General features: G+C 40.1%; 1 protein-coding gene across 3 annotated transcripts in view; it reads left to right on the top strand.

Annotated features, from left to right (window-relative positions):
* Positions 1-24,218, top strand: part of KAT7 (lysine acetyltransferase 7) — a 34,777-nt gene extending 10,559 nt beyond the window's left edge. For 2 of the 3 annotated variants that reach the window (XM_019981781.2, XM_019981780.2), the window contains 11 exons: positions 2,607-2,689; positions 5,565-5,654; positions 7,095-7,193; positions 9,328-9,438; positions 11,114-11,305; positions 16,671-16,760; positions 16,975-17,115; positions 18,135-18,228; positions 20,926-21,072; positions 21,668-21,774; positions 22,554-24,218. In XM_019981781.2, coding sequence (XP_019837340.1) covers positions 2,607-2,689; positions 5,565-5,654; positions 7,095-7,193; positions 9,328-9,438; positions 11,114-11,305; positions 16,671-16,760; positions 16,975-17,115; positions 18,135-18,228; positions 20,926-21,072; positions 21,668-21,774; positions 22,554-22,655 — 1,256 coding nt within the window. In that variant the 3' untranslated portion in view covers positions 22,656-24,218. The remainder of the gene's footprint in view (positions 1-2,606; positions 2,690-5,564; positions 5,655-7,094; positions 7,194-9,327; positions 9,439-11,113; positions 11,306-16,670; positions 16,761-16,974; positions 17,116-18,134; positions 18,229-20,925; positions 21,073-21,667; positions 21,775-22,553) is intronic. The other variant, XM_019981783.2, reaches the window with a different exon arrangement.
* Positions 24,219-25,663: the final 1,445 nt, after the last annotated feature.

Genomic DNA, 25,663 nt, shown 5'->3' with positions numbered 1-25,663 from the left:
TGAGGGTGGGGTGTGTTTTTTTTGGTTTTTTTTTTTTTGGTAATTTTGGTATGAAAGTATGATGTGCTTGTGAAAAATTAAAACCCTTTAGGAGGGCTTGATTGCTAAGTAAAAGTTCTCCTTTATTCATATCCCCAGAATATGTCCTAGATATAAAAACTGCTATTGGTAGTTGTGTATGAATACTTCTAGTAAGTTCCTATACATACATAACACATGTATATGCGCACATATATTTCTTTCTCTGTTGTTATTTATAAAAAGGAATATAAACAATGGTTGGTTTGACATCTTAGATATTTTACATTGTTGGCACTCAGCGGTCCCTCTTGTTTAAAGGATATAGAGAATTCCATTATATTTGAAAGTTCAGAAATTACTTGAATTGCCCTGTATTGATTGATATTTATATTGTTTCTCCTTTTTTAGCTTTTAAAAGCTATTTAGAACAGGACTCTAATTGATAGCCTTGTATGTATATATATTTTAGTGTCTTTCTAGAAATCTACTGGATGAATTCATAGCAGTGGAATTTGCTAGGTTAATAGAACAGCTATCATTTATAAACTTTTAATACAGGCAGATTGGTTTTAGTTGACATATTATAAAATAAAACAAACTTGAATAATTTATTTAGAAGTTACAGATAGATGCATAATATCTAAAAGGCTTGCTAGAGCCATGATACTTTACATTTTGTATATAGGTTTTGATCACTGAGGGTAGTTTTTGGTGTCTAAGATAAATGTATGGATCTCTAAGGTTGCATTTTTAATAATATGTGCTGTGCTATGCTAAGTTGCTTCAGTTGTGTCCAACTCTGTGATCCTATGGATGGTAGATTGCCAGGCCCCTCTGTCCATGGGATTCTCCAGGCAAGAATACTGGAGTGTGTTGCCGTTTCCTTCTGCAGGAGATCTTCCTGACCTAGAGATTGAACCCATGTCTCTCTTATATCTCCTAGATTGGCAGGCAGGATTTTTAATAATATAGTCTTGGAGAAATGGCAGCCTGCATATTATTATATTAACTCTTGTTCTTGGGTATGTGTGCTCAGTCATGTCCAACTCTTTGTGACCTCTTGGACTGTAACCTGCCAGGCTCCTCTGTCTATGGGATTTCCAAGCAAGAGTATTGGAGTAGGTTGCCATGTCCTCCTCCAGGAAATCTTCCTGACCTGGGGATCAAACCCACGTCTCTTACATCTCCTGCATTGGCAGGAGGGTTCTTTGCCACTAGTGCCACCTGTAAAGCCCTGTATTAATTTTCCTCTCCTGCAATACTTGCACTGTTTTTACCCTTTATTTGTTTATTTATATATTTTTTGGCCGCTCTGCCCAGCTTGTGGGATTTTAGTTCCTCAACCAGGGATCAAATCTGGGCCCTCGGCAGTGAATGCAGAGTCCTAACCACTGGACCACCAAGGAATTCTGTGTTGCTGCTGCTGCTGCTAAGTCACTTCAGTCGTGTCTGACTGTGCGACCCCATAGACGGCAGCCCACCAGGCTCCCCCGTCCCTGGGATTTTCCAGGCAAGAGCACTGGAGTGGGTTGCCATTTTCTTCTCCAAAGCATGAAAGTGAAAAGGGAAAGTGAAGTCACTCAGTTGTGTCCAACTCTTTTGCTGCCCTTTAAAGCTTACTCTCTAAATCTTGTGTAATTTTTAAATCTCTTTTAAATGTCTCCTTTACTACAAATTAAATGTCTTTTTTCCATGAAAGAAAGAATTTTGTAGATTTGCAGCTTAACTTAGCTAATTTATTTCATTAGCATTGTCTCACCATCTGTCTCAGTCTTAGATGTTTGATGAACGTTTTGATTGAAGAGACATATAAAAATGAAATAATCAATTACCTGTGTATTTTCACAAACCATGTGAAAAACAGAAAAATAAATACCCCTTTAGATAAAAAAGAGCTTTCTGTATTGTCTTTTCTAGTATTTTTCCTTCTTTCCCTTGCACAAACTACCTGTTTAAAAGTTTGATTATGTATTTTAAAAACGAAGTAGTAATAATTTAAAAGTTTGATTATAAAAGAAGCCTAAATCTTTAAACAAAATCAGCCACCCCTCCACAAAAATGAATATATTTAATCTGGTCCAAAATTACCAAAGTATATTTCCTCATACGTTAGAAAAGACCACTTCCATCTCCATCTTCTTTTGATTATTGTAAGAAGTTCAATTTAGATTGGATAACATTGCACAATAGAAACCACACTTATTAAATATATGACTTGATCAATTTAGCATAGGAAAGTTAAGTTCTACCGAAAGAAAATATTCTTGCTTATAACTTTGTGCCTTTTAAGTAAATTTATGGGTTTCTGACATTTTGGAATTTGAGAACTACGTGATCAGAAAAGAAGGAACTACAATTTATATTGAATATATGCAAATATGTTCAGAGATGGTTAGGTCCAACCTGTAGAAGAAAATAATTTATTGTGGGTGCAAGTTATGACCCTTGCCTTTGATGGATTTAATCTGTAATCAGACATATACTTGATAAAAATGGTATCGTAAAAAGGTTTATTTTAGTGAAAACTATTACTTTCCAAGCTTAGATCTTTCATCTTGAGGTTAAGTTTTTTCTTCTTTTAACAGGACACCTTACAGGAAAACACGAGAGACATTTCTCCATATCAGGATGCCCTCTCTATCATAATCTCTCAGCTGATGAATGCAAGGTAATTATATATTGTCGTTTATTCACCGTATACTTATTGAGTGCTTACCGTTTGCCAGGCACTTGGCTAAACAAGGGGGATACAGTGTGAACAAGATGGGCAGGGTCCTTGTTCTTACATACTAGTGGAGGAAACATTATGAAACAGCTGTGTTTAAAGAAAGGAAAACAGACTAATAAAAGGATTATTGTCTGTAAGGAGTGCTTTGAGAGAAATTAACAAAGGGATTATCTATGAAATATTTGGAACGTCACCCTCTAATTGCATCAATATTTTCTGTTGAAAATTTTCTTCAAAGATTGCTAGGGACCTTTTCCACTAAGGAATAATTTGCATAAATATGTGGTCTCAGTATTTATGCATTAGTTTCTCTTACAAATATATGAAGGTATTTTACTTTTTAAAGGTTTTTCTAAATTCTCTTCCTCTATGTCTACTTCTATGGAATACTTCTCCTTTTTGTTACTCTCAATCATACCTACTCTTGGCTAATTCTTGTCTTACAATCTTGAAAAATACAGTTCTAAATAACTTTTGGAATTTGAAATAATGGATTTAAGAGTAGAACCTAAGACCCTATTTTGTATGTGTCTGTCTGGATTGTTGCTACCAAGGAGAAACCAAAAAACGAATTATGGACAAACAAGTTGAAAATGTTATTAATTAAACGCATTGCTCAGGTAGTATTTGGATAGGGTATCCAGGTTGGTTAGACCAAAGTATTAATTGTTGCTTTTGTGGTGATTATTTTGCTAACAAGGCCAGTATGACAGGTTTGTTCCTGTCTGGGCCAGATTCCTCCTGAGAAAAATGAGATTCCCTAGTTAACGTTAATCCTCCCTGATTCAGGAATGTGTTCTCTTATTTACAAGTGGACCACAGGAGAGAAAGCTTTTTTATGTGTTGTGTTTAGTCTTTCAGTAAAGCAGTATACTCTCGGTACTTGACGTGAATTTTGAGTATGTGGACCCTTACCCTTGTTTTCCTTCATCTCAACTTTCTCTCATAAGCAAGGCAGTTTATTCTGCTGACTGTAGAAGTGGTAGGTCTTGCCATTATCTTCATGTTAGTATGAGACCAGATCAAAACAGAAATAGCTCTTCCGTCTTCTCCTTCAGAAGCTGACAAGGCATTAGGTGCTTCTTTCTCTGAAAATAACTGTGATCCCTGTTTTTTGGGGGGAGTTGTCTGTTACTACTTGTCTTTAAATGTAATAATCTAATACTATGGATGGTTTTACATAAAAGTCTTCCTAAGGTATAAAATTGTTGGATGATAGAGAAAGACAATTTCCAGTTTGGGGAAGAAAATTTTGGAAAGAGAAACATATTTCTTGAACTTTACTCTTTTGTGGTCTCTGTTACAAAGGGAATCAGACTCAGGATAATCCATCTTTACTACTGGACCGTGTGGTTAGAGGATCAGGAGTATTTCTGAAAGATGCATATTTTATTACATTTAGAATCTCAAATGGAAACATTAGACTAATTCCTCACATTTATTAAAAGCCCCAGAGTTTTTAAAATACTTGGCATGCACAGAATTACTCTGACTTTTCCGATAAATGATTGCAATCAGCAATATTACCATTTTTATTCAATCAAAAGACCGTATTCAGTGAGTGTACATTTTCATGGGGAGAGGTATAATCAACATAGAAAATTAGTATGAATTTTATTTAGTGGTAAACGTTGTGAGAAACAAAAAGACTAAACTGAGAGTGACTGTTTTGGAGGTGACAAGGTGGCACTGCTTTTGCTTGGGCTGTGAAGAAAGACATTTTATCTGAGCCGTGGGTGATGGCAAAGAGGCAGTTGTGTCTAGATGCTGAGTAGAAGGATGGATAAACTCAAAGGCTGTGAGGTGGGGAAAAAATGGTTGGGTTTGAAGGATGGAAAGTAGGCTAGTGAGGCTGAAATGTGATAGGAAATGAAGAAGTAGGATCCAGATCATGAAGGGCCTGTAGGCCTTGGCAAAAGGAGTATGCTTTTGTTCTGACAGCCATGAGAAGCATTCAGAGGGCTTTAGCAAAATACCAAAACACTTTTGAAAAATCACAGCTTGCTGGTATGTGGAGAATGAACTGGAGGGGGAAAGAGTTGACACAGGGTAGACTTGTGGGAAGGCTACTCTGAGGTTCAGGCAGTAGATGGTGGCTTGGACTGTTGGCAGTGGAGATGGTCAGAATTGGCTGAACTTGGGATGTGTTTTGGAGAGGGGCAGCCTGATAGACTTGCTGATGAATATCATGTGAAGTGGGAAAGAGAAGAATCAAACATCATTGATGTTCAAGTTTTTGACCTGATCGGTTGTTTAAAAAGTGCTATTTATTGCTATAGAGGAGTTTGGGGGTGGAGCAGATTTGTGGGAGAGTGTTAGTCGACCTGTTTTGACCATGTTGAGTTTTAGTGTTGATGTGAAATAGGAAGTTGGATATGAGTCCTCACGGCCCAGTAGATGAATCTGAGACTGTTGGTAATTGAAGGTGATTTATCTAAGGTCATAAATGCAGTTAGGTTTCCCTTTAGACTTGAAGTATCTAACCTTTTCTTTGTACTTCTTTACTCTGTTCTTGCACTTCCTCACACTTAGCATTGCACAGTGGAAAGAGGCTCAGAGTCATCAGACTTAGTTAAAATCCTAGCTTTACCACCATCCAGCTGTAATTATGTCACTTTCTGATTCTCAGATAATGGCTGAGAAAACAGAATATGAAGCTTGCCTTATCTGTTTCTTATACAGATTGTGCTAACGTGAAGACCCTTTGAAAGTGAAAGTACAGTGTAAATTCAAGGGATTACTGCTGTATTCTTACACTTTAAGTGAACATAGTTTTAGAAGCAGGTGGATTGATTGACGTTGTTGATGGTTGCAGGTGAGAGCACAGAGCCGGGATAAGCAGATAGAAGAAAGGATGCTGTCCCACAGGCAAGATGACAACAACAGGCATGCAACCAGGCACCAGGTACGGGCCTTGTTAACGCTCCGGCCGTTCACAGTTGAGAGCCGAGTCTTGGATTCTCTCTGCCCCATAACCATTGTAGCTATGTCCACTCCTCTTGTTTCCTGTGCTGCGTCTTCATAAGTGGTCTTCAGTCATAAACTTAGAAACAGTGCTTTTTCCAAATAGTAAATTTTCTAGAAACAAAACTTCTACCTCATAAATGAAGGAATCATGCTACTTGTGATAATAATAGGTAATCTTGATTATTTGCAAGATTATATTCTCTGCTGTATATCCTCATTTTCATCCACTTTCTAACCCATTATAATTTACTTTCAGGCCCCTCTCTGCTGGTATGTTTCCAATGGCACCAGTGACTTTTTCTTAGCATTGACGCTTGTTGATTATGTCATTTTTCTTCTACTTTTCTTTGCTGTTGGATTCCAAGATGCTGCTTTGCTCTAATCTTCTTGTCTCTCTGAACATTCATGCACGTTGATTATGCTTAATTCCTTGTCCCCTCCCCTGCCCCCGAATGCCTTTGGTGTTTTCTCTTGCTGTTTTTCGGCCTAGAACTCTATACTTATACCAAGAAGAGATTGTGTTTTTCCTTCAAGGCCTTGTGCAACTCTTAGCTGTTGTTGGAATTCTTCCCAAATCTTGTACCATTAATGAATTTCTTCCTCATGTATTCCTATTTGTAATGTTCTCAGAATGTTAGTTTAGGTTTTGGCACATTTTATATACTCATATCTCATCATATGGATGTCTGTTTTTGTGGTTAGATTATAAGTGGATAGCAGAGGAGGCATGGTGACGGGAAGAAGTTTGACTTTGGAGCCAGACAGGTCTGGATTTGAATACTGCGATTCTGTTACTCTAGCTGCGTGGTCTTAGGCAGGTCAGCTAACTTCCCTCAATTTTATTTCCTTGAATAATATCTACCTGGCAGTGTAGTCAGCTAAATTATGCATGTAAAGTACCATAAGTACCTGTCCTCAGTGCTTGGCAGGTAATAAGCACTCAGTAAGAGGTGGCTACACTTTTCTTCATTGTTTATCTTGGGTTCTATTCTTTCAGTGTTTAAATTTTTATTCATTTTCCGTATCAGTGCTTGGAAAGCAGTAAGCATTCAATAAATGCCTAATGAATTGAAATGATCTTGATTTTATTCCTGTTGTTTCCATCCTTAATCTATATTCCATTTGGATTAATATTAAAGTAAGTACATTTCCTAAACTCATCTTAACTGACAGGGTAGTGGTCTAGGTGATGAGGGAACCCCATTTGGAGTTTAAAAATTAACTGCAGCATTCACAGGGTGGCTGTAATATACTTCACATCCCACCCTGACCATTTTTCCCTCTACCCTTTCTTTGGTGTATGTTACTTTCATTTAGAGACTTAATTACATAATGAGTTTTCTAGCTAGCTTCTCGATTTTCTCCTTTTTCTTTTTAGGCACCATCAGAGAGGCAGTTGCGATATAAGGAAAAGGTTGCTGAACTCAGGAAGAAAAGAAATTCTGGGCTGAGCAAAGAACAAAAAGAGAAATATATGGTGAGGATAAGTTAAATATTTAATAGCATGAACTCTTGCTATCACATTTGATTCCTTTTGGTTGCTAAGATTCTGCTTTTCACATTTGCCATTTAGTATGCTCTGTAACAGGACTCTTTGGCAGTTAGAGTTCACTGTATATATAATTCTCCAACAAGAGTGGAACTGGGCGTCCTCAAAAAACAAATACTGTTAGAATTTAGATTAAGAAAAAATAGAATCTTCTAGTTTATAAACCTCACTTTAGGTTTAAAGGGTTAAATTTTCTTGTTTGAACAAATACGATGTTAACGATAAGGAAGAATATTCAAGCCAAGCATCAGTCCATGTCTTTAAATGAAAGAATAAAATACCTACACGATAAAAGTTTTAATTGGGTGATATATAGTAAATCTTTTTATAGTTTTTTATTTTTCTAATTTTAAAAATAGTGTACATTTATGACTTCCCTGGTGGTCCAGTGGTTAAGAATCCACCTACCAATGCAGGGTACATGGGTTCAATCCCTGGTCTGGGAAGATCCCATATGCCTTGGAGCAGCTAAGCCATTGCACCGCAACCACTGAGCCTGACTGCTGGAGCCCGTGCTCTGCAGCAGGAGAAGCCAGTGCAGTAAGAGGCCCCGCACCTCAAGGAAGAGTAGCCCCCATTCCCTGCAGCCAGAGGAAGTCCATCCCAGCAGCCAAGACCCAGCTGTAGAATTGGGCTTTCGGGTGAAAATTGTGTGCTTCCCCTCTGTCTTGTTCAGTATTTTTATCTACAGGTTGGGTAGAGATGTAATAATATGATAATACCATTTATTAAGTGCTTATGTGCTAGGCAGGCACTGTGGTTATGTTGCTCCCATAATCTTTGTTACAAAGATGGGTGGTATTTCAGCTGTTGTATAGATGGAAAACTGAGATTTAGATTATGATTTTCCCAGAATCATAAAGGTAGAGAGTGTCTGAATAAAAGCTCCTGAAATTTACCTTACATCTGCTTTCTAGTTTGGGCTGAACCTTCCTGGTAAAAAAGTACTGGATAGGATTTTTTAAAGCTTTTTAAAAAAGTACACAAAACTAGAAGAAATACTTAGAACCCAAGGCTTAGATGACAGAACCCCAAATTAAAAAGATATCCATCAAAGGGGCCCAGATAAGCCAGAAGAAATTTTAATAGGGGTAAAAGTACTGGTGAGTGATTTCTTCATATGCTAATATATGAGTAAGGTCTACAGCATTCTTCCTGGAATGAGCCTTCTGATCCTCTTAGCCATTATCTTCTACTATCTTCCGATCCTCTTCACCTTCTGCTAGGAGGCGGAGTCTAAGAAGGAGTGGGAAGGGCTAGAATTGAAGGTTAAAAGGAAAGTTGCTCCTTTGGATTTTCTTTCTTGTGTATGGATACTTGTGTACTGACTGCTATGGTAAGATTTTATGTTATTTATTTAAAACTGGCTTATTTTTATGATTCTAGTTTTCAATGACTGTTCCCTCTTTTGTACTTGCTTAATATTTAGTAAAGCATTTCTCAAGGAAGCTAACCTTTTTTCCTGTAGACTTGGACTGGAGTTCTAAAGTGGGAGTATTCCAGTGCCTTTGGTGGATTGTGTTATGGTAGTAGGTACAGCAATTCAAGGGAAAGAGTTTACAAAAGCCTGCTTAGTCCAGCTGCTCCTTCCTACCTGTAGATTTTATTTTCAGCCTAAAATCTTAGAAATGAAGGCTTAGAGATTCTAGTTTTTATTTGGTTTTGTTTTTAAATGATTATCCAACTAGATCTCAGGATTCTAGAAGTTGGTAGTGCATTTGGGTTTTGTTATATTTTATTTATTTGTTTTGCCATGCACATTTTCAGAGGAAGAAATGGAAGCATAAAATTCTGAAGAATGAAACTCCCTTTAGGGGTGGTTATTAGGACATTTCCTTTCCAGGTTCACTAGAGTGGGTAGTGGGTATCTTCTGGAATTAACCTGTCTGATAGTTTGTTTTGTACTTGATCCCTAGTGCCTAGTATAATGGCTGGCAAATATTAATAGTAGGTACTAAATAAATAGGTATGGTTATTCTTGGCCCTCTGATTGGCATCCGTTGAAATGCAATAGGTTAAGATCTTAGAAGCAGAAAGTATCATGCTCTGGTTATTTTCCTAGGAACACAGGCAGACCTATGGGAACACTCGGGAACCTCTCCTGGAAAACCTGACGAGCGAGTATGACTTGGATCTTTTCCGAAGAGCACAAGCCCGTGCTTCAGAGGATCTGGTGAGTATTAAAACTTCCAAGGTGAGGACCACTTGTGAGGGTCACTTGGAACTGCCAAGGAAAATTAGCACTCAGTTTGCTAGGGATTAAACATAGCTTGCTGCTTGACTCTTTTTCCCTTCCCCCGGCCATCCTTATTTGAGACTTCCTTCCTATTGATATTTAAAATTAATTACCCCTCCTCCCTTCCTTTGTCCCTTAAAGTTTTCCCTCTCCACCTCAACTCCTGGAAGGACCTATTTGGTAGAGGTAGTTATCTGGGTAGAGCAGTAGGTGCCCCTTTGTGTCAGTTGGATAATTTGCAGTTCTGAGAAGCCCTAGACTGGAAGGTACCCCTCTCTGTTGTCCTCTTAACCTACATAGGAACTCCCCTTTGTGGGATTGCTTCAGCCTTTCATTGCAGCTATAAAAGAATGGGAGAGGAATAATGATCAAGGTTGTTGTCAGATAGTTTAGATATTTAGAGTCTTTATGTCCAAAGAAACTTAAAGTTTGTAAAGTGAATTTCATCTTCCTTTTTTTTTTTTTTTTAAATTATAATCGAATATTTTATTTAAGAATTCTGGATTCTGTAGCGGTCCATGGGCTGGTTGGAAAAGAATTTCCAGACATGAGGCAGAATGAGAGGAGAACAGAGTTTCTTAGAGTGGGAGATGTTATTAGAACAGCAGGCTGGCTCAAGGGAGAGCTGACCCCTTTCTTCGGCTAGTTGCCAATTTTTATACCCTCAAGGCAGAGAAAATTTCAACTGGAAAGGTGACATTAAGTGATTGGTTAGAATGTTTCAGGGTGGGTATTTTACCTAATGCAGGGTAAAGGACCTGGCTGATTTAGATCAGGAGGCTCATGGCAACAGTTGCTACTGACCTTGGTTAATTACAGAAATTTTTGTCCTGTGACCTTGGTATAAGGCTCCATAGAGGAGACTTGTTAAAATTTTGGGAGAGCCAGGGTTTGATCGCTGCCCTTGTTTAGGCTGGGCTACAGCTGCTGGTTTTCTCTATCTTACCCTGGTATTGAACATTTCCTAGGCCAGCTTTTTAGAGCTCTGCCTAATTATTCTTCAGAATTATTTCTGTGACTAACTCATAGCCACTGAGTGGGGACAGGTATTCAAAAATATCTTTACTTTCTAGCTTTAAGTTCCAGAATTAAAGCATCATCCCTGTTTCAAAAGTGTTTTTTAAAGGACCCAAGTTGAGAGCATGGCCAGCATGGGTGCATGTCATGCAGATCCATACAGCTTTCTTTATAAAAGCTTTTGCACATGTATGAAGCGCATTCTCGAGAAGCTTTTGTTTAGTTTTAGAATGTTTGTTAAGGTGTAGGGAGTTTGTGATAAATGGTCTTTTAAAATTCGATTTGTTTCAGACTGATAAAAAGTAAAATTTTACGAAGGACTTGTTCTGATGTTCAAGAGATGAGGCCCAAGTGGGTAGGTAGCAGAGAAAAGCCACTCTCAAGATCTGTGCTCTGGGCGGTGTAGACAGTACATTTTCTCTAGCCTTCCTGGTGACCCATGCCCCCATAGTCCTCTTCATCGCAAGTTTCTCATGAGCTAGAAGCCAGATATTATTTTTTTCATAGCCAGTTGTGGTGGCATGCACACAGCTTACAACAATAGAAATGATTAATTCTTATCCTCCTTTAACTTGATTTCTTCTCTGCAATACAGGAGAAGTTAAGGCTGCAAGGCCAAATCACAGAGGGGAGCAACATGATTAAAACAATTGCTTTTGGTCGCTATGAGCTTGATACTTGGTACCATTCTCCATATCCTGAAGAATATGCACGACTGGGACGTCTTTACATGTGTGAATTCTGTTTAAAATACATGAAGAGCCAAACAATACTCCGCCGACACATGGTAAGTTGTCCGAAGGTCCATGACCACGGTGGCGATAAGCTCTAGGATGTCTAGATCGTTGTTTTCCAGTTGCTCAGTCGTGTCCAGTGCTTTTCCACCCCATGGACAGCAGCACTCCAGGTTTGCCTCAAAGCTTCCCTTTTGCTCAAGCTCAAGTCCATTGAGTCAGTGGTGCCGTCTAACCATCTCATCCTCTGTCGTCCCTTTCTCCTCCTGCCTTCAATCTTTCCCAGCATCAAAGTCTTTTCCAGTGAGTTGGCTCTTCACATCAGGTGGCCAAAGTATTGGAGCCTCCACTTCATCATCAGTCTTTCCAATGAATATTCAGGACTGATTTCTTTCAGGATTGATTGATCTCCTTGCTGTCCAAGGGACTCCCAAGAGTCTTCTCCAGCACCACAGTTCAAGAGCATCAGTTCTTCAGCACTTAGCTTTTTTATTTTCCCCTCTCACATCTGTACATGACTGCTGGAAAAACCATAGCTTTGACTATACAGAACCAGTCTGTTGTTCTGTGTCTGGTCTAACTGTTGTTTCTTGATCTGTGTACAGATTTCTCAGGAGGCGTAAGGTAAGGTGGTCTGCTATTCTCATCTCTTTAAGAATTTTCCAGTTTGTTGTGATCTACACAGTCAAAGGCTTTAGTATAGTCAATGAAGCAGAAGTAGATGTTTTTCTGGAATTCTCTTGCTTTTTCTATGATCCGAGGGATGTTGGCAGTTTGATCTCTGCTTCCTCAGCCTTTTCTAAATCCAGTTTGTATAAATCTAGAAGTTCTCAGTTCACATACTGTTGAAGCCTAACTTGAAGAATTTTGAGCATTATTTTACTAGTATATGAAATGAGTGCAAATGTGTGATAGTTTGCACATTCTCTGGCATTGCCTTTCTTTGGGATTGGAATGAAAACTGACATTTTCCAGTCCTGTGGCTAGTGCTGAGTTTTCCAAATTCACTGACACATTGGGTGCAGCACTTTAACAGCATCATCATTTAGGATTTGAAATAGCTCAGCTGGAGTTTTGTCACCTCCACTACTTCCTGACTCCAGGATGTCTGGCTCCAGGTGAGTGATCACACCATTGTGGCTATATGGGTCATTAAGATCTTTTTAGTATAGTTCTGTTTATTCTTGCCATCTCTTCTTGATATCTTCTTCTGTTAGGTCCATACTGTTTCTGTCCTTTTTTATGCCCATCTTTGCATGAAATGTTCCCTTGGTATCTCTGATTTTCTTAAAGAGATCTCTAGGCTTTCCCATTCTATTGTTTTCCTTTATTTCTTTGCAGTGATTACTTTAGGAAGGCTTTCTTACCTCTCCTTGCTATTCTCTGGAACTCTTTATTCAGATGGATATATCTTTCCTTTTCTCCTTTGCTTTTCTCTTCTCTTCTTTTCTCAGCTATTTGTAAGCCCTCCTCAGACAACCACTTTGCCTTTTTGCATTTCTTTTTCTTCGGGATGGTTTTGATCACTGCCTCCTGTACAGTGTCACGAACCTCCGTCCATGGTTCTTCAGGTACTCTATCAGATCTAATCCATTATATCTGTTTGTCACTTCCACTATATAATTATAAGGGCTTTGATTTAGGTCATACCTGAGTGACCTAGTGGTTTTCCCTGCTTTCTTCGAGTCTGAATTTTGCAATAAGGAGTTCATGATCTGAGCTACAGTCAGCTCCCGGTCTTGTTTTTTGCTGGACTGTATAGAGCTGCTCCATCTTTGGCTGCAAAGAATATAATCAGTTTGGTTTTGGTGATGACCATCTGGTGATGTCCATGTATAGAGTCATCTCTTGTATTGTTGGAAGAGAGTGTTTGCTATGACCAGTGCATTCTCTTAGCAAAACTCTGTAAGCCTTTACCCTGCTTCATTTTGTACTCCCAAGGCCAAACTTGCCTGTACTCTAGGTATCTCTTGACTTCTTACTTTTGCATTCCAGTGCTTGATGATAAAAAAAGATCTTGTAGGTCTTCATAAAACTGTTCAACTTCAGCTTCTTTGGCATTAGTGGTTGGGGCATAGACTTGGATTACTGTGATATTGAATGGTTTGCCTTGGAAACGAACAGAGATCGATCATTCTGTCGTTTTTGAGATTGCACCCAGGTACTGCATTTTGGACTCTGTTGACTATGAGGGCTATTCCACTTCTTGTGAGGGATTCTTGCCCACAGTAGTAGGTATAATGGTCATCAATTAAATTCCCCGATTCCGGTCCTTTTTGGTTTACTTATTGATTTCCTGAGATGTTGATGCTCACTCTTGCCATCTCCTGTTTGACTGCTTCCAATTTACCTTTACCTTGATTCATGGACCTAACATTCCAGGTTCCTATGCAGTACTGTTCTTTGTAGCGTCGGACTTCACTTTTACCACCAGACACATCTACAACTGGGTGGTGTTTCCACTTTGGCTCAGCCTCTTCATTCCTTCTGGAGCTATTTTGTTGCTCTTCTCCAGTAGCATATTAGACACTTACTGGCCTGGGGATTCTAGATTTTGACATCTTTCTAAATACCTCTCAGTGGTCCACAGAAATGAAATGAAGGCACAGGAAATTGAAAGCCGCATATTAGAGTCGGAGTATACAGCCTTTGGCAAGGTTGGTGCTGGGTGGCTCTGAAACACATGCTGTCATTTTCATCTCCCTGTCTTTTTCTTGCTGCCTGCTCTTCTCTGTTCCTGGGGTATGAATTACCTCTGCCCACAGTTTTTCTGACTCAAAGTGGATAAAAACAGATGGACTTCACTACACAGAACTGAGACAATGTGATTCACCTTTGTATCTCTAGCAACTAGCCTTGGCAATAAATGCCCCATAAATGTGTGTTGAAGGAACTCTTGCTTAAGAAAGACAAATTATGAAATTAACAGAATAGGTCCTTGGGTCAGCCTTTCCCATGAGTTGTTTAATGTTTGCTGGTTTCTGAACAGCCTTCTTGTTAAAATAGGAATAAACAATTGAATCATTTTATTTATTTTTTTTTACAAATGTATTCCTTATTTTATAGTTTTAAGCCATTTTTCTTCTCCTAATTGTGGAATGAAAAGTCTTGTCTTGAATTTCTGCCGTGGAGCAGGGGTGGAGATTGGTCTGTAAGACGAGGAAACCTCTGTTTTTTCTTATTTCCATAGTCACAAGTGATTGTGGCTGAATCTATAGCCCAGCATTCCTATAGTTTCTGTCATAGTATTTGTCTCAGTTTGGTGCTAAAACTGCTTTTTTGTGTTCCCAGCTCTGGAGTACACTCTGGCCCAGAACCACCATTGCCAATTAAGACTGCAGTCTAAAGACTGCCCTTTAGACTGCAGCACAGTAGGCTCCCACTAGACTGGGTAGGGAAGAATGCTGGGAGTAGGGGCAGGTGGGTGATAAGTGAGGACTGGGCTTCATGATTGTAGACCATGAAGATAAGCTAATTCAGAGTTTGCTATGTGAAAGACTGGTATTTTTATTGATGTGAACTGCTTACCGTTTCTTTTTTCTTTCTGTTTATTTAGTGGTACTAACTAATGAAGTAGCCAAAAGGCAAGAAATAGTAGGGAGAGAAAACAAAGGGCCTATATATAGTCTGAGGATCAAGTAAACAGTCTGAATATTTGATAATAGCTACTGTATTATATAAGTTATAAAAATCAAATTTCACGGAATAGAAAACCTATTTTAATTCATACCTCCGAAGACTCTTGTTGCTTTAGGCATAATCACAGAAATGGGCTTTCTTGGCCTATTTGGCCAACAGTTTGGCTTCTGTTTCTGAACAGATAATGGTGTTAGTTTGTTCACTGTTGGGAAGAGCCAACATGAGTAAAGGGGTGGAGACAGGAGCAAATCACAGGTGGAGCTCTCATTACTGAATGAATATGTGGACTTATATGTGACAAATTGGGGCATGCTTTTTTTTAATGACTGTTTTATTTTTGACTCTGCTGGGTCTTCATTGTGGTGGTTTCTCATTGCAGAGCAGGGCTCTAGGCACATAGTCTTTAGTAGTTGCGGTGCCTGCGCTCTATCTAGAGTGCTGGCTCAGTAGTTTCGGCATGTGGGCTTAGTTGCCACGCAGCATGTGGGTCTCCTGCATTGGCAGGTGGATTGTTAACCCCTGGACCACCATGGATGCCCTTATGACTCTTTATTGACTAAAAGAGTCAGAATATAAATTCATAAAAAATATTCATGTATATGCTTTTTTTTTGTTGTTTAGTCACTCAGTCGTGTCCGACCCTGTGACTGCATGGACTGAAGCACACCAGGCTTCCCTGACCATCACACTTTCCCAGAGTTTGCTCAAACTCATGTCCATTGAGTTGGTGATGCCATCCAACCATCTCATCCTCTGTTGTCCTCTTCTCCTGCCCTCACTCTTTGCCAGCATCTTTTCCAGTGAGTCAGCTCTTTGCATCAGGTGGCCAGAGTATTGGAGTTTCAGCACCAGTCCTTCCAACTAATATTCAGGATTGATTTCTTTTAGCGTTGATTGGTTTGATCTCCTTGCTGTCCAAGGGACTCTCAAGAGTCCTCTCCAGCACCACAGTTTGAAACCATCAGTTCTTCAGCGTGCAGGCTTCTTTATGGTCCAACTCTCACAACTGTACATGACTATTGGAAAAGACATATGCTTTTTAATGATATTTTTTAAAGTATTTACATAAAACCTTTCAAAAAGTCACCTATTTACAGTAGTGGCTTCCCTGCATTAAATCTGTGAGCACTTGCAGGTGAGGAAAGGGGTACCTTGTGCCCTCTTGTGGCCAAGTTGTTGTCTCCCCACCCCCCACCCCAGCCCTGTCTTCCTGTTGCTCAACCAGGCTTCCTTGCCTATTTTTCTAAAGCCACAGAAGGACATGTCCTATTTCAGTATAGTACAACAAAGGGAACATTTGGAGACGGGGCATGGTTTGTATCACTGGGTCTGTTTTCTAATCTGAAAAGAAGACCATAATGGTTTAGGTGGTAATAAGAAGTTACTGGTAAAGGTGAGAGTACCTTTACTTAGCAACTCTTAAGCTGCTGGAAATAAGCTGCTTAAGAATTTCCTGTTGGCACAAGCCATTTTATAATAAGCCTGGGTATTTTTTATTTATCTTACTCTTACATAGTAGAAGATCTAATCTCCTAGGTTGGAGCAGCGCCAGAAAATAATCCAGAAAACTTGTTCCAAACTACTATAAAAATCCAGAAATATATTGCAGTGAATTTAGAAGTCTTTGTTTCACTAAAAGAAAAAAATCCATTTTGCTGTCAGTTTGTCAGACTGTCCATCTCAGCTAACCCAGTTCAACCTGTGGTTCCTTTTCCCTTTTGAGCAGCAAGTCTTACTGGGAAGGATTGTTTGCCTGATGTGAATTCCATTCTCTTACAGGCTAAGTGTGTGTGGAAACACCCACCTGGTGATGAGATATATCGCAAAGGTTCAATCTCTGTATTTGAAGTGGATGGCAAGAAAAACAAGGTAAAAATGGTGATATCAGAAGAAGGGATGGAAATGTACTTTCACCAGTTTCAGAAATTTATCTCCAGCTTGTAAAGAAGATAGAACTTTTCTATTGGCCAAAATACAGTTTCTGCTTCATTAACAATAATGGCGTGATCTTTAATTTTAGGCCTTTATCTGATAAGTATAAGAATCACATGCTGACACATAAATGCTGTTTCTTTACTTCCAGATCTACTGCCAAAACCTGTGCCTGTTGGCCAAGCTTTTTCTGGACCACAAGACATTATATTATGATGTGGAACCCTTCCTGTTCTATGTTATGACAGAAGCAGACAGCACTGGTTGTCACCTGATTGGATATTTTTCCAAGGTCAGCGGGATCTGGAGATTAAGAAGCTGATGACCAGAGCAGGGTAGTTGATGTTGGCATATGAAGCCTCAAATCACTGACAGAAAGAGGCGGTTCCCTGGGCATTGATGATTGCCCTTCTCTTAAAGGGTGGCAGGGGGTGGGGTGGACATCCACGTATCAAAGATTATTTAATGAAAATGTGCAGTCTTTATGAAAAGCTTTTGGTTTATTCATTTCTGGACTTGTGGGTTGAAGCTGCCCATTAGTTGCTGGCCAGCACCCGGCCTCCTAACCCACAAGCCCATATCTTGCCATCCAAGCCAGCCAACTCTCCTGGCTTTGCTGTCCTCTGTGTTATTAGCTTAAAACCAGAAAATATGTTCCTTTTGCCTGGTTTTCTAGCTGGGCTCCTTCAGTGATAACACCACTACACCTTTAAAGATTCAAGGCCAGATTTTGCTTATAGCTTTTCAATACAGCAACTTTATTGAAATATAATTTTCACATACCATACAATTCACTCATTTACAGTGTATGATGCCGTGGGTTTTAGTATAGTCACAGAGTTGTGCAGCCACCATGCAGTCACCACTATCAGTTTTTGTTACTCCCAGTTTGAAACACCGTACCCATAAGTAGTCACTCCTCATTTCCACTCATTCTGTTTGCAGGCCCACTGTCTCTATTTAAGCTTGCATATTCTGGACATTTCACATAAATGGAATCATACAATATGTGATTTAAAGAGTGCTACTCTAGACTGGATTCAGTGTTCTAAACCTTCTTGCCTTGCTCTTTGCCTCTAAAAAAGAATCCTAGAGTCATTGCCCTTAAGGTGAGACTGGAGGTCTCAGCTAGGGAAACCCTGAGATCATCAGCATAAAGGGTGTGGATATACCAGCTATGAGGCCTGACAGCCACTTCCCAGGACTAGTTAGCATATATTTTGCAAGCAGCCTTGCTTGTATCTGGGACTGCTGAGACACCTTTGGTCCCGTATTCTTCTAATCTTCTCATCTGTTTGCTCTTGATTTTAGGAAAAGAATTCATTCCTCAACTACAATGTATCCTGTATCCTTACCATGCCTCAGTACATGAGACAGGGCTATGGCAAGATGCTCATTGATTTCAGTAAGTAAAACAGCCAAGTCCTAAGTTGCACAAGCAGGGACTATTGTATTGTCTTTTTGTCCTATGGTCTGTCTTCACAATTCCTGGCATATAGTGGAATTACACTCATATTAAGTGAGTGAGTAAGTGGAAAAAACCTGAACATTGTCAGTTGGCCTGATACACATTGAACACTCAGATGAATACAGGACCCTGAGTTGGTACCTAATAGTCTGCTGAGATATAGAGGATAGTAAAGTAAGCTCTTTAGTATTATCCTAATGTGAGACTTATGAATAGCACTGCTGCTGCTGCTGCTGCTAAGTCGCTTCAGTCGTGTCCGACTCTGTGCGACCCCATAGACGGCAGCCCACCAGGCTCCCCTGTCCCTGGGATTCTCAAGGCAAGAACACTGGAGTGGATTGCCATTTCCTTCTCCAATGCATAAGAGTGAAAAGTGAAAGTGAAGTCGCTCAGTCGTGTCCGACTCTCAGCGACCCCATGGACTGTAGCCCACCAGGCTCCTCCATCCATGGGATTTTCCAGGCAAGAGTACTGGAGTGGGGTGCCATTGCCTTCTCCGATGAATAGCACATTCATCTGTAAAGCTTCGAATTTGTTTATGGGTGTTAAGTTCAGTTTTGTAAGTTGTTCTCTAAAGGCATTCGTGTACCTGATAGAGGCTTTGGGTCTTATTAATCATGAATGCTGTATTTGGGAATTTGCCTACTCGGTAAAATTTATTTGTAACCCTAAAATCAAAGAACATACACATGGCAGGGAAAAAAAAGTAACCACATGTTTCCAGATGAGGTCAAACAGATACTTATTTGGGCTTTGTTTAAGCTGGTGTCCTTTAGAGCCATGTTGTTCATATTTTTATGCTTTTTGTTGCCATTTTTATCTTTTATTATTATTTTTTTGGCCATGCCACATAACTTGTGGGCTCTTAATTCCTCTGACAAGGGATCAAACCCAGGCCCTCAGCAGTGAAAGGGTGGAGTCCCAGCCACTGGAATTCCCTGTTGGTTTTCAGTGGCCCCTGAGCACAGTGCTGAAGTACTGTCTAGTAAGGCTGTGATGTGCCTTCCAGAGAAAATGTGTTTTATAGACAGGTTTTTATTTAGGCATTCGTGATTGTGCTGTTGGCTTTTAGTTCAGTGTTAAGTCAACAGTATGTATTAAATAGGTGTCTTTAAATAAAAATGCATAAAACAAAGTTGGTTATATATTGATTGGTTGATGAAAATGTGACGAGGGGCCCACAGGAACCTAACCCTGTATTTACCCCAAGAGCAATGGTTCAATATAGCTTATTCAGTGTTTGCTGTGACTTTATAGAATATAATTTACTGTAAATAATGAGATTCAGCTGTATTTTATTCCATGTTCTCTGTAACATGATGTATTTTGGTCAAATTAGAATTCCTAGAATCAGCTTTTTGATCCTTTTTTTTTTTTAAAGCCACCTGGTTAGAGATAAATCAGGAAATGGCCTAATCCACTAATGGAGTTGAGGGGGTTGTGTATCTTTGAATAGGTAACAACTATTTTGTAAACTTTGTGGACATTTTCAAACATACACCAAAGTAGCATAACAGTATAATAAATCCTCCTGTAATGGTCACCATTTTATGGCTAGTCTTGTTTTACCTATAGTCCCACCCTCAGTTATCTTGGCATCTCTAAAAGTATAAGGTCTGTTATACCTAAAAAGCCCTACAAAACAAAAAATTCCTTAATGTCATAAAATATACTATTCAAATGTTCATTATTTTGTGATTTGGTTCTTTAAAAAAAAAAGAAGTTGTTTTTACTCAGATAGAGATAGAACTGTGTAGCTTATAAATCAGTTTTTAGTTTAGAGGTTCCCTGCCCCATCTCTTTCTTTTCTTTGCTATTTATTTAAGTTGGTTAAATAAATAGTAGTTTGAGTTTCCTGAAGTATGAGTTTGCTGACTGCATCCCCCTGGTGTTGAAAGTTAGATGTTTAGCTGTTAAAACTGGAGACTTTGTGAAATTCAGATCATGTCTATTCCCATCTGCTGCCCACTACCAATATTTCATAGGCAGTACTGAGATAATCCATTCCTTTTTTCTTTTAAGAGTTTTTAGGGTTATATAAAAAAAAAATTTTTTTTTTTAAATTATTTTATTTTTGGCTGCATTGGGTCTTTGTTCCTTTGCTTGGGCTTTCCTAGCTTCAGCGAGCCGGGGCTACTCTTTGGTGTGGTGTTCAGACTTCACATTCCGGTGGCTTCTCTTATTACGAAGCACAGGCTCTAGGCACTCAGGCTCAGTAGTTTTGGCTCTTGGGCTCTAGGGTGCAGGCTCCTCAGTTGCGGTGCACAGGCTTAGTTGCTCCGAAGCATGTAGGATCTTCCTGGACCTGGCATTGAACCCGTGTCCCCTGCATTGGCAGGAGGATTCTTGTCCACTGCACCACCAGGCAAGTTCTGAGGTAATAAGTTTCTAGTGCAGGCTTCCACTAGAAGGCTTTTATATTAAATGTCCATTATAAGTAAATGTGAAAACACATTAGTCCCCTTTTGTTTGTACAAAGGCAGTCAACTATACTACAGCTAATACATAGCATTGCGTTAAATGACTGAACCCTGATGGATATTGCCAAGCAGACTCTACTCCTTAAATCTTTATCCATTTTGGTATGCTGTTCTTATTAGGATGAGATACAGTATCTGCATTGTTCTCTGGCAGGTTATTTGCTTTCCAAAGTGGAAGAAAAAGTTGGCTCCCCAGAACGTCCACTCTCAGATCTGGGGCTCATAAGCTATCGCAGTTACTGGAAAGAAGTGCTTCTTCGTTACCTGCATAATTTCCAAGGCAAAGAGATTTCTATCAAAGGTTGGTTTTTTTGCTCTTAGAGAATGTTACCTAAGATGTTTGCTCCTCTGAATATTCTGACTTTTCTGTTTGGCCCTGTTCATGTTTTGTAATCAGCGAAGATAATGCCACATTCTATGTTTCATCTGAATATGAGAGTGGAAGGCTCACTAATGTGGACCACTCACTAAGGTGCCTAAGGATTCCAAAGCATTTGGCCCTAGAGACTGGTTATATGATTTGGTTTCTCAAATTTTAGGTTGCTAACACTTTATTTCACAAAATTCTCAACAAAAGCAAGAAAGAAAAACTTCAAGTTATTTGGCGCACACCGGAACCTCTAACATCCCAGAATATTTATGCGAGAGTGAAGTAATTTAGTTTGTTCTTTGACTTCAATTTCTATAGGAGCCAAAGTGGTTTCCTGCTGTACTGTCCCTCTTTTGTAGTTATTTTAAGTGGTCAAAGGAATACTTTATAAACTTCTGGACAGCTTGGGTCAAGTAGCAAAGATTCCAAACATTTGGAGTCTGTGTAGATTTCCTTCAATGGAAAAGGGTCCTTGGTAGGGGGGTGGGGAGGTCTGCATTTTGAGCAAGTAGCTCTTCTGTTTCAGAAATTAGCCAGGAGACAGCTGTGAATCCTGTGGACATTGTCAGCACTCTGCAAGCCCTTCAGATGCTCAAATATTGGAAAGGAAAACACCTAGTTTTGAAAAGACAGGTAAAGTTTCTGTTAGCCTTTTACTCATTGCTTTATGTCTCTTGAGGCCTAGCAAAGTGGAGCCTTCACACCTTAAAGTGTAACCTTCCCTTTTTAAAGAGTCTGACTCCATGCAGCTTTTCCTTGGTCTCATTGTTAGGCTTGTCTCTGACTGTTCCCTTATCAGAAGCTTTTGGTAAGCTCCTGTCTCACACTTGGATGACACAAGCATCAACAGCTCCAGTTAAGCAGCTTTATGTTGCACTGTTGTACTTCTGTCCTTTGATGATTTTCTTACATCAGAGAAGAGTGCCCATCTGTGGAGGAGAATCTCCATAACCTTCAGGGCCTGCAGAAGTGGTTTTAAATTCCTTTAACAAATGCCATCTCAGCTGATGTCGATTTAAAAAATGTTTTCAGTTGACTTACAACATTTACTCTGGAGGGACCATGGCAACCCACTGTAGTGTTCTTGTCTGGAGAATCCCATGAACAGGGAAGCCTGGAAGGGTTGCACAAAGTCAGGCACAACTGAAGCAACTTAGCATGTGTGCACAACATTTAATAAGGGAAGATGGGTAATGATTTTCAGGTCTTGCTGAGGGCATAATAGGAAGAAATGGATTAGGTAGGAGAACATTAGGTAAATCAAAAGAACTTTTTTTATACCTGTCTCACACCTTAGTATATTATGAAACCTTTGGTGATTTCTTCTTTGCTAACAATCATTTTGGAATCCACATATAAAGATGTTTTAGTTGAATGCATATAATAGTTTTTTTCCCATTGTTTTCTCTCAGGATCTCATTGATGAGTGGATAGCCAAAGAGGCCAAAAGATCCAACTCCAATAAAACCATGGATCCAAGCTGTTTAAAATGGACCCCTCCCAAGGGCACTTAAAGTGACCGGTTACTCCGAGCCAGCGAACCCCAGCAGTAGGAATCCGTACCCTAGGGATCTGTCTGTCATTTCTGTTGCTCTTGTGATTGGCAAGTACAGTATCCTTTGGGAAGGCCATCCCCCTCAGGACTGTCCTGGCTCCGACCTTCGTGTACACTGCAGACGCTGGTTCTGAGGAACTGTTGTTTCGGCCTCAGTGAGGTTGCCTGGATGGGATCTCTATTAGACTTGAGTGCAGATCCCTTGTAGCACTGACCCAAGGTGTTCTGTTTTGGTACTGTACCTGTCCAGTCACTGGTTCTCTCCTCTGGCCCCATGAGGTTGTGTCGTGTCTTCTAAACTTTGTAATAGTGCTTCTTGCCACCTGGTCACCAGACCACCAAGTACGGTTACTGCCACCAGGACCTTTCCAGTTATTCCTTACATGTGTTTTTGGAGGGGCAGGGAAGAGGTGACACTTCTGAGTGTGTGTTGGGAGGGGTCCCTTCCCTTTGGATTTCATCTCACTTTAAGTTATTTCCTCCATTTTTACTGAAAGACCTGTTTTTAATCAGTATCAGGCTGACCAGAGCCAAATACGTCTGAAGACTCTTGCAGGATTAGTCTTGGTTACAGCATATGCTCTAAATGAGATGGAGAAAAGAATTGAGAGGTGGTGATTCTCTATTTGGATTTGAGTTCACCTGTGAACAGTGGGCAACATCTTGGTGAAAGGGAATGAAATACTACTTTTTGCCTCACGAGAAAGTGCCCAGTAGTAAATGTTTTCTTCTCTTTACTCCCTGCCTCTTTTTACTTTTGCAGGTGCCAAAATAATTTCCAGTTCTCCCTTTCATGTTGCATGATAACCGGTTAATTATATTGCAGAAACCTTTCACCAGTACCGGTCTGATATTGCACACCTAAGTTGCACATAAGTTGCATTGCTTTTGTCTGAACATCCTTGGAGAAGTGATTGAAAATGACTTCCGTATCTCAGCCCATGACTCAGCAAGGCAGAATGGCCACCCCTGCCAAGGTTTGCTTTTCTTTTCAACAGTGCCTCACCCTCCCTCTAAGGACTAAAGTGCTTATGCCCTTCCAAGAACTCCATTTCCTTTTTGGGATTTACCACCACCCCCCATTCTCTGGTCTCCTCTATTTTTGGTGTCGTTTAAGTGAAGGAAGAGATGCTCCCTCTAATTTCTCTAGCCCATTATAACCTGCTATCTTGGGGCAGCTTTTGATGTATGACATGTCACCCTTCCCAACTTGGTCTCCGGCAACACCGCTGTCTTCATGTGGAGCCCTTCCCACAATCCTAACTCTGGTCATTTGTGCCTTTCTCTTGTCATCTTTGTACACTACTTATATTCACTGTGGGTTGGGGGGAGCTAACTTTAAGCATGTTCAGTGGCAGCTCCCTGCCAGTTTCAGTGTCACTGTTAAAATTTACCCAAAAGCAATTTCACTGGGGGTTTTCTTAAGGGGTAAAGGCCTTTTACAGAAGCTAACCCTTCCCCAAATGTGGTAGAATGTGCTGTTCTATATCTACTCTTCAATAAAGCATGTTCTCTGCTGAAATTTGTTTCACCCAGGAACTCTCATTTGAGTGTGAAATGGTGCCGCTGGCCTACCACTAATAAATGCACTTGAGGTTTATTTTCTAAGCAGTAAACTGACTGTTCAGGGACATGATTTGTGGGTGGGGAAAGTTGTTTTTTCCTCTGATGCAGGCTATCTGGCGGGAGTGCTTAACTCTGAGCTTGTCTAGTTGCTGGAGTAAATTCTGTGTGTCACACTCTGGTTCCAGCTAACAGGTATGCGTAGCTGTGAGTAGTTTCTGTTATCCATTTGAAGACCCAGCAGGAGGTAAGGCTAGGTGGGATAGCTGTGGGAAGTGGGAACAGACGTGTCCTCTTTTATCTCCAGGCTTACTTGCCAGTAGTGAGCAATGCCATCTCTAATAATCATTGTCTCTCTCAGGTTGAGGTGATTTCTGAAAGTAGCTGCACTTTCCTGTAGCGTTTACCTAGTGTGAGAAACGGGAGACCGGGCACTTAACTGGATGGTAGAGAGGAGGGAGGTGGAAATTGTATTTGTTGGAGTGGTTTTGCCCGCTCTGGCCAGCATGGTGAGAACGTCTCCTGGCAGAAAAACTAAGTGTCTTCCTTGGTAAAGTTAGAGTCCTACATGTCACCTACTAGGGTGGGAAATGGGATGAGAGAAACTCAGGCTTATAAAAAGACCATTCTTACACACATCTTAGAGAAATGTGTGCCCTGATTTCCCTCTTCTAAGTGTTTGCATCAAAGGGAAATTCTCTTGTCTCTCCCATTTTGGAAAAATTGAGGAAGGTAATGTGGACCTCAATGATAGTGGATAGACAGTGCAGATCACAAGTCTTCGGTGATTGTCATCCCTCTTTCCTCACCTAGAAATCAAAGGAAGATTTCTCTGCTTTAAATCCTTACAGGTGTGGGAACTGACCGTTCACTTCTTTGGCTGTTTTGAGTCAGACTGTTCCCTCTGGCTCCTTTTGTACCTGTACAAAAGAAGATTAGCTTCTTAGGCTCCTTCGTTAGAAGAGCAAAAGTCTCGAGTCATTCCTGCATCTCTGAGACTCCATAAGTGGAAGCACCAACCATTTCTAGAGGAAAAAAGCCTCAGCATGTGCTGATTGCTTCCTTTCTGCTCAGCACTGTGCTGGGTACTTTAACACTGCCTTGTTTGACCCTCCCCTCTGCCATTTGCTTTCTTGGCTTGTTTGATTCCCTAATGATTTACCTTCTCCCTTCTAGTTAGTTTTCTTTGCTTCAGCCACAGTCCCCCATGCTTCTAGTGGCTTCCATTGCCAGAAAAATGACAAGACTGGTGAAAACTTTAAAATGAAAGAATTGAGTTTAGTTACTCCTGTAGGCAGCATTTGGAGAAGGCAGTGGCGACCCACTCCAATACTCTTGCCTGGAAAATCCCATGGACGGAGGAGCCTGGTAGGCTGCAGTCCATGGGGTCGCTAAGAGTTGGGT

This window comes from Bos indicus, chromosome 19, assembly GCF_029378745.1.
Source record: "Bos indicus isolate NIAB-ARS_2022 breed Sahiwal x Tharparkar chromosome 19, NIAB-ARS_B.indTharparkar_mat_pri_1.0, whole genome shotgun sequence".
Lineage (NCBI taxonomy): Eukaryota > Metazoa > Chordata > Mammalia > Artiodactyla > Bovidae > Bos > Bos indicus.
This window is presented reverse-complemented; position numbering and strand designations above follow the sequence as displayed.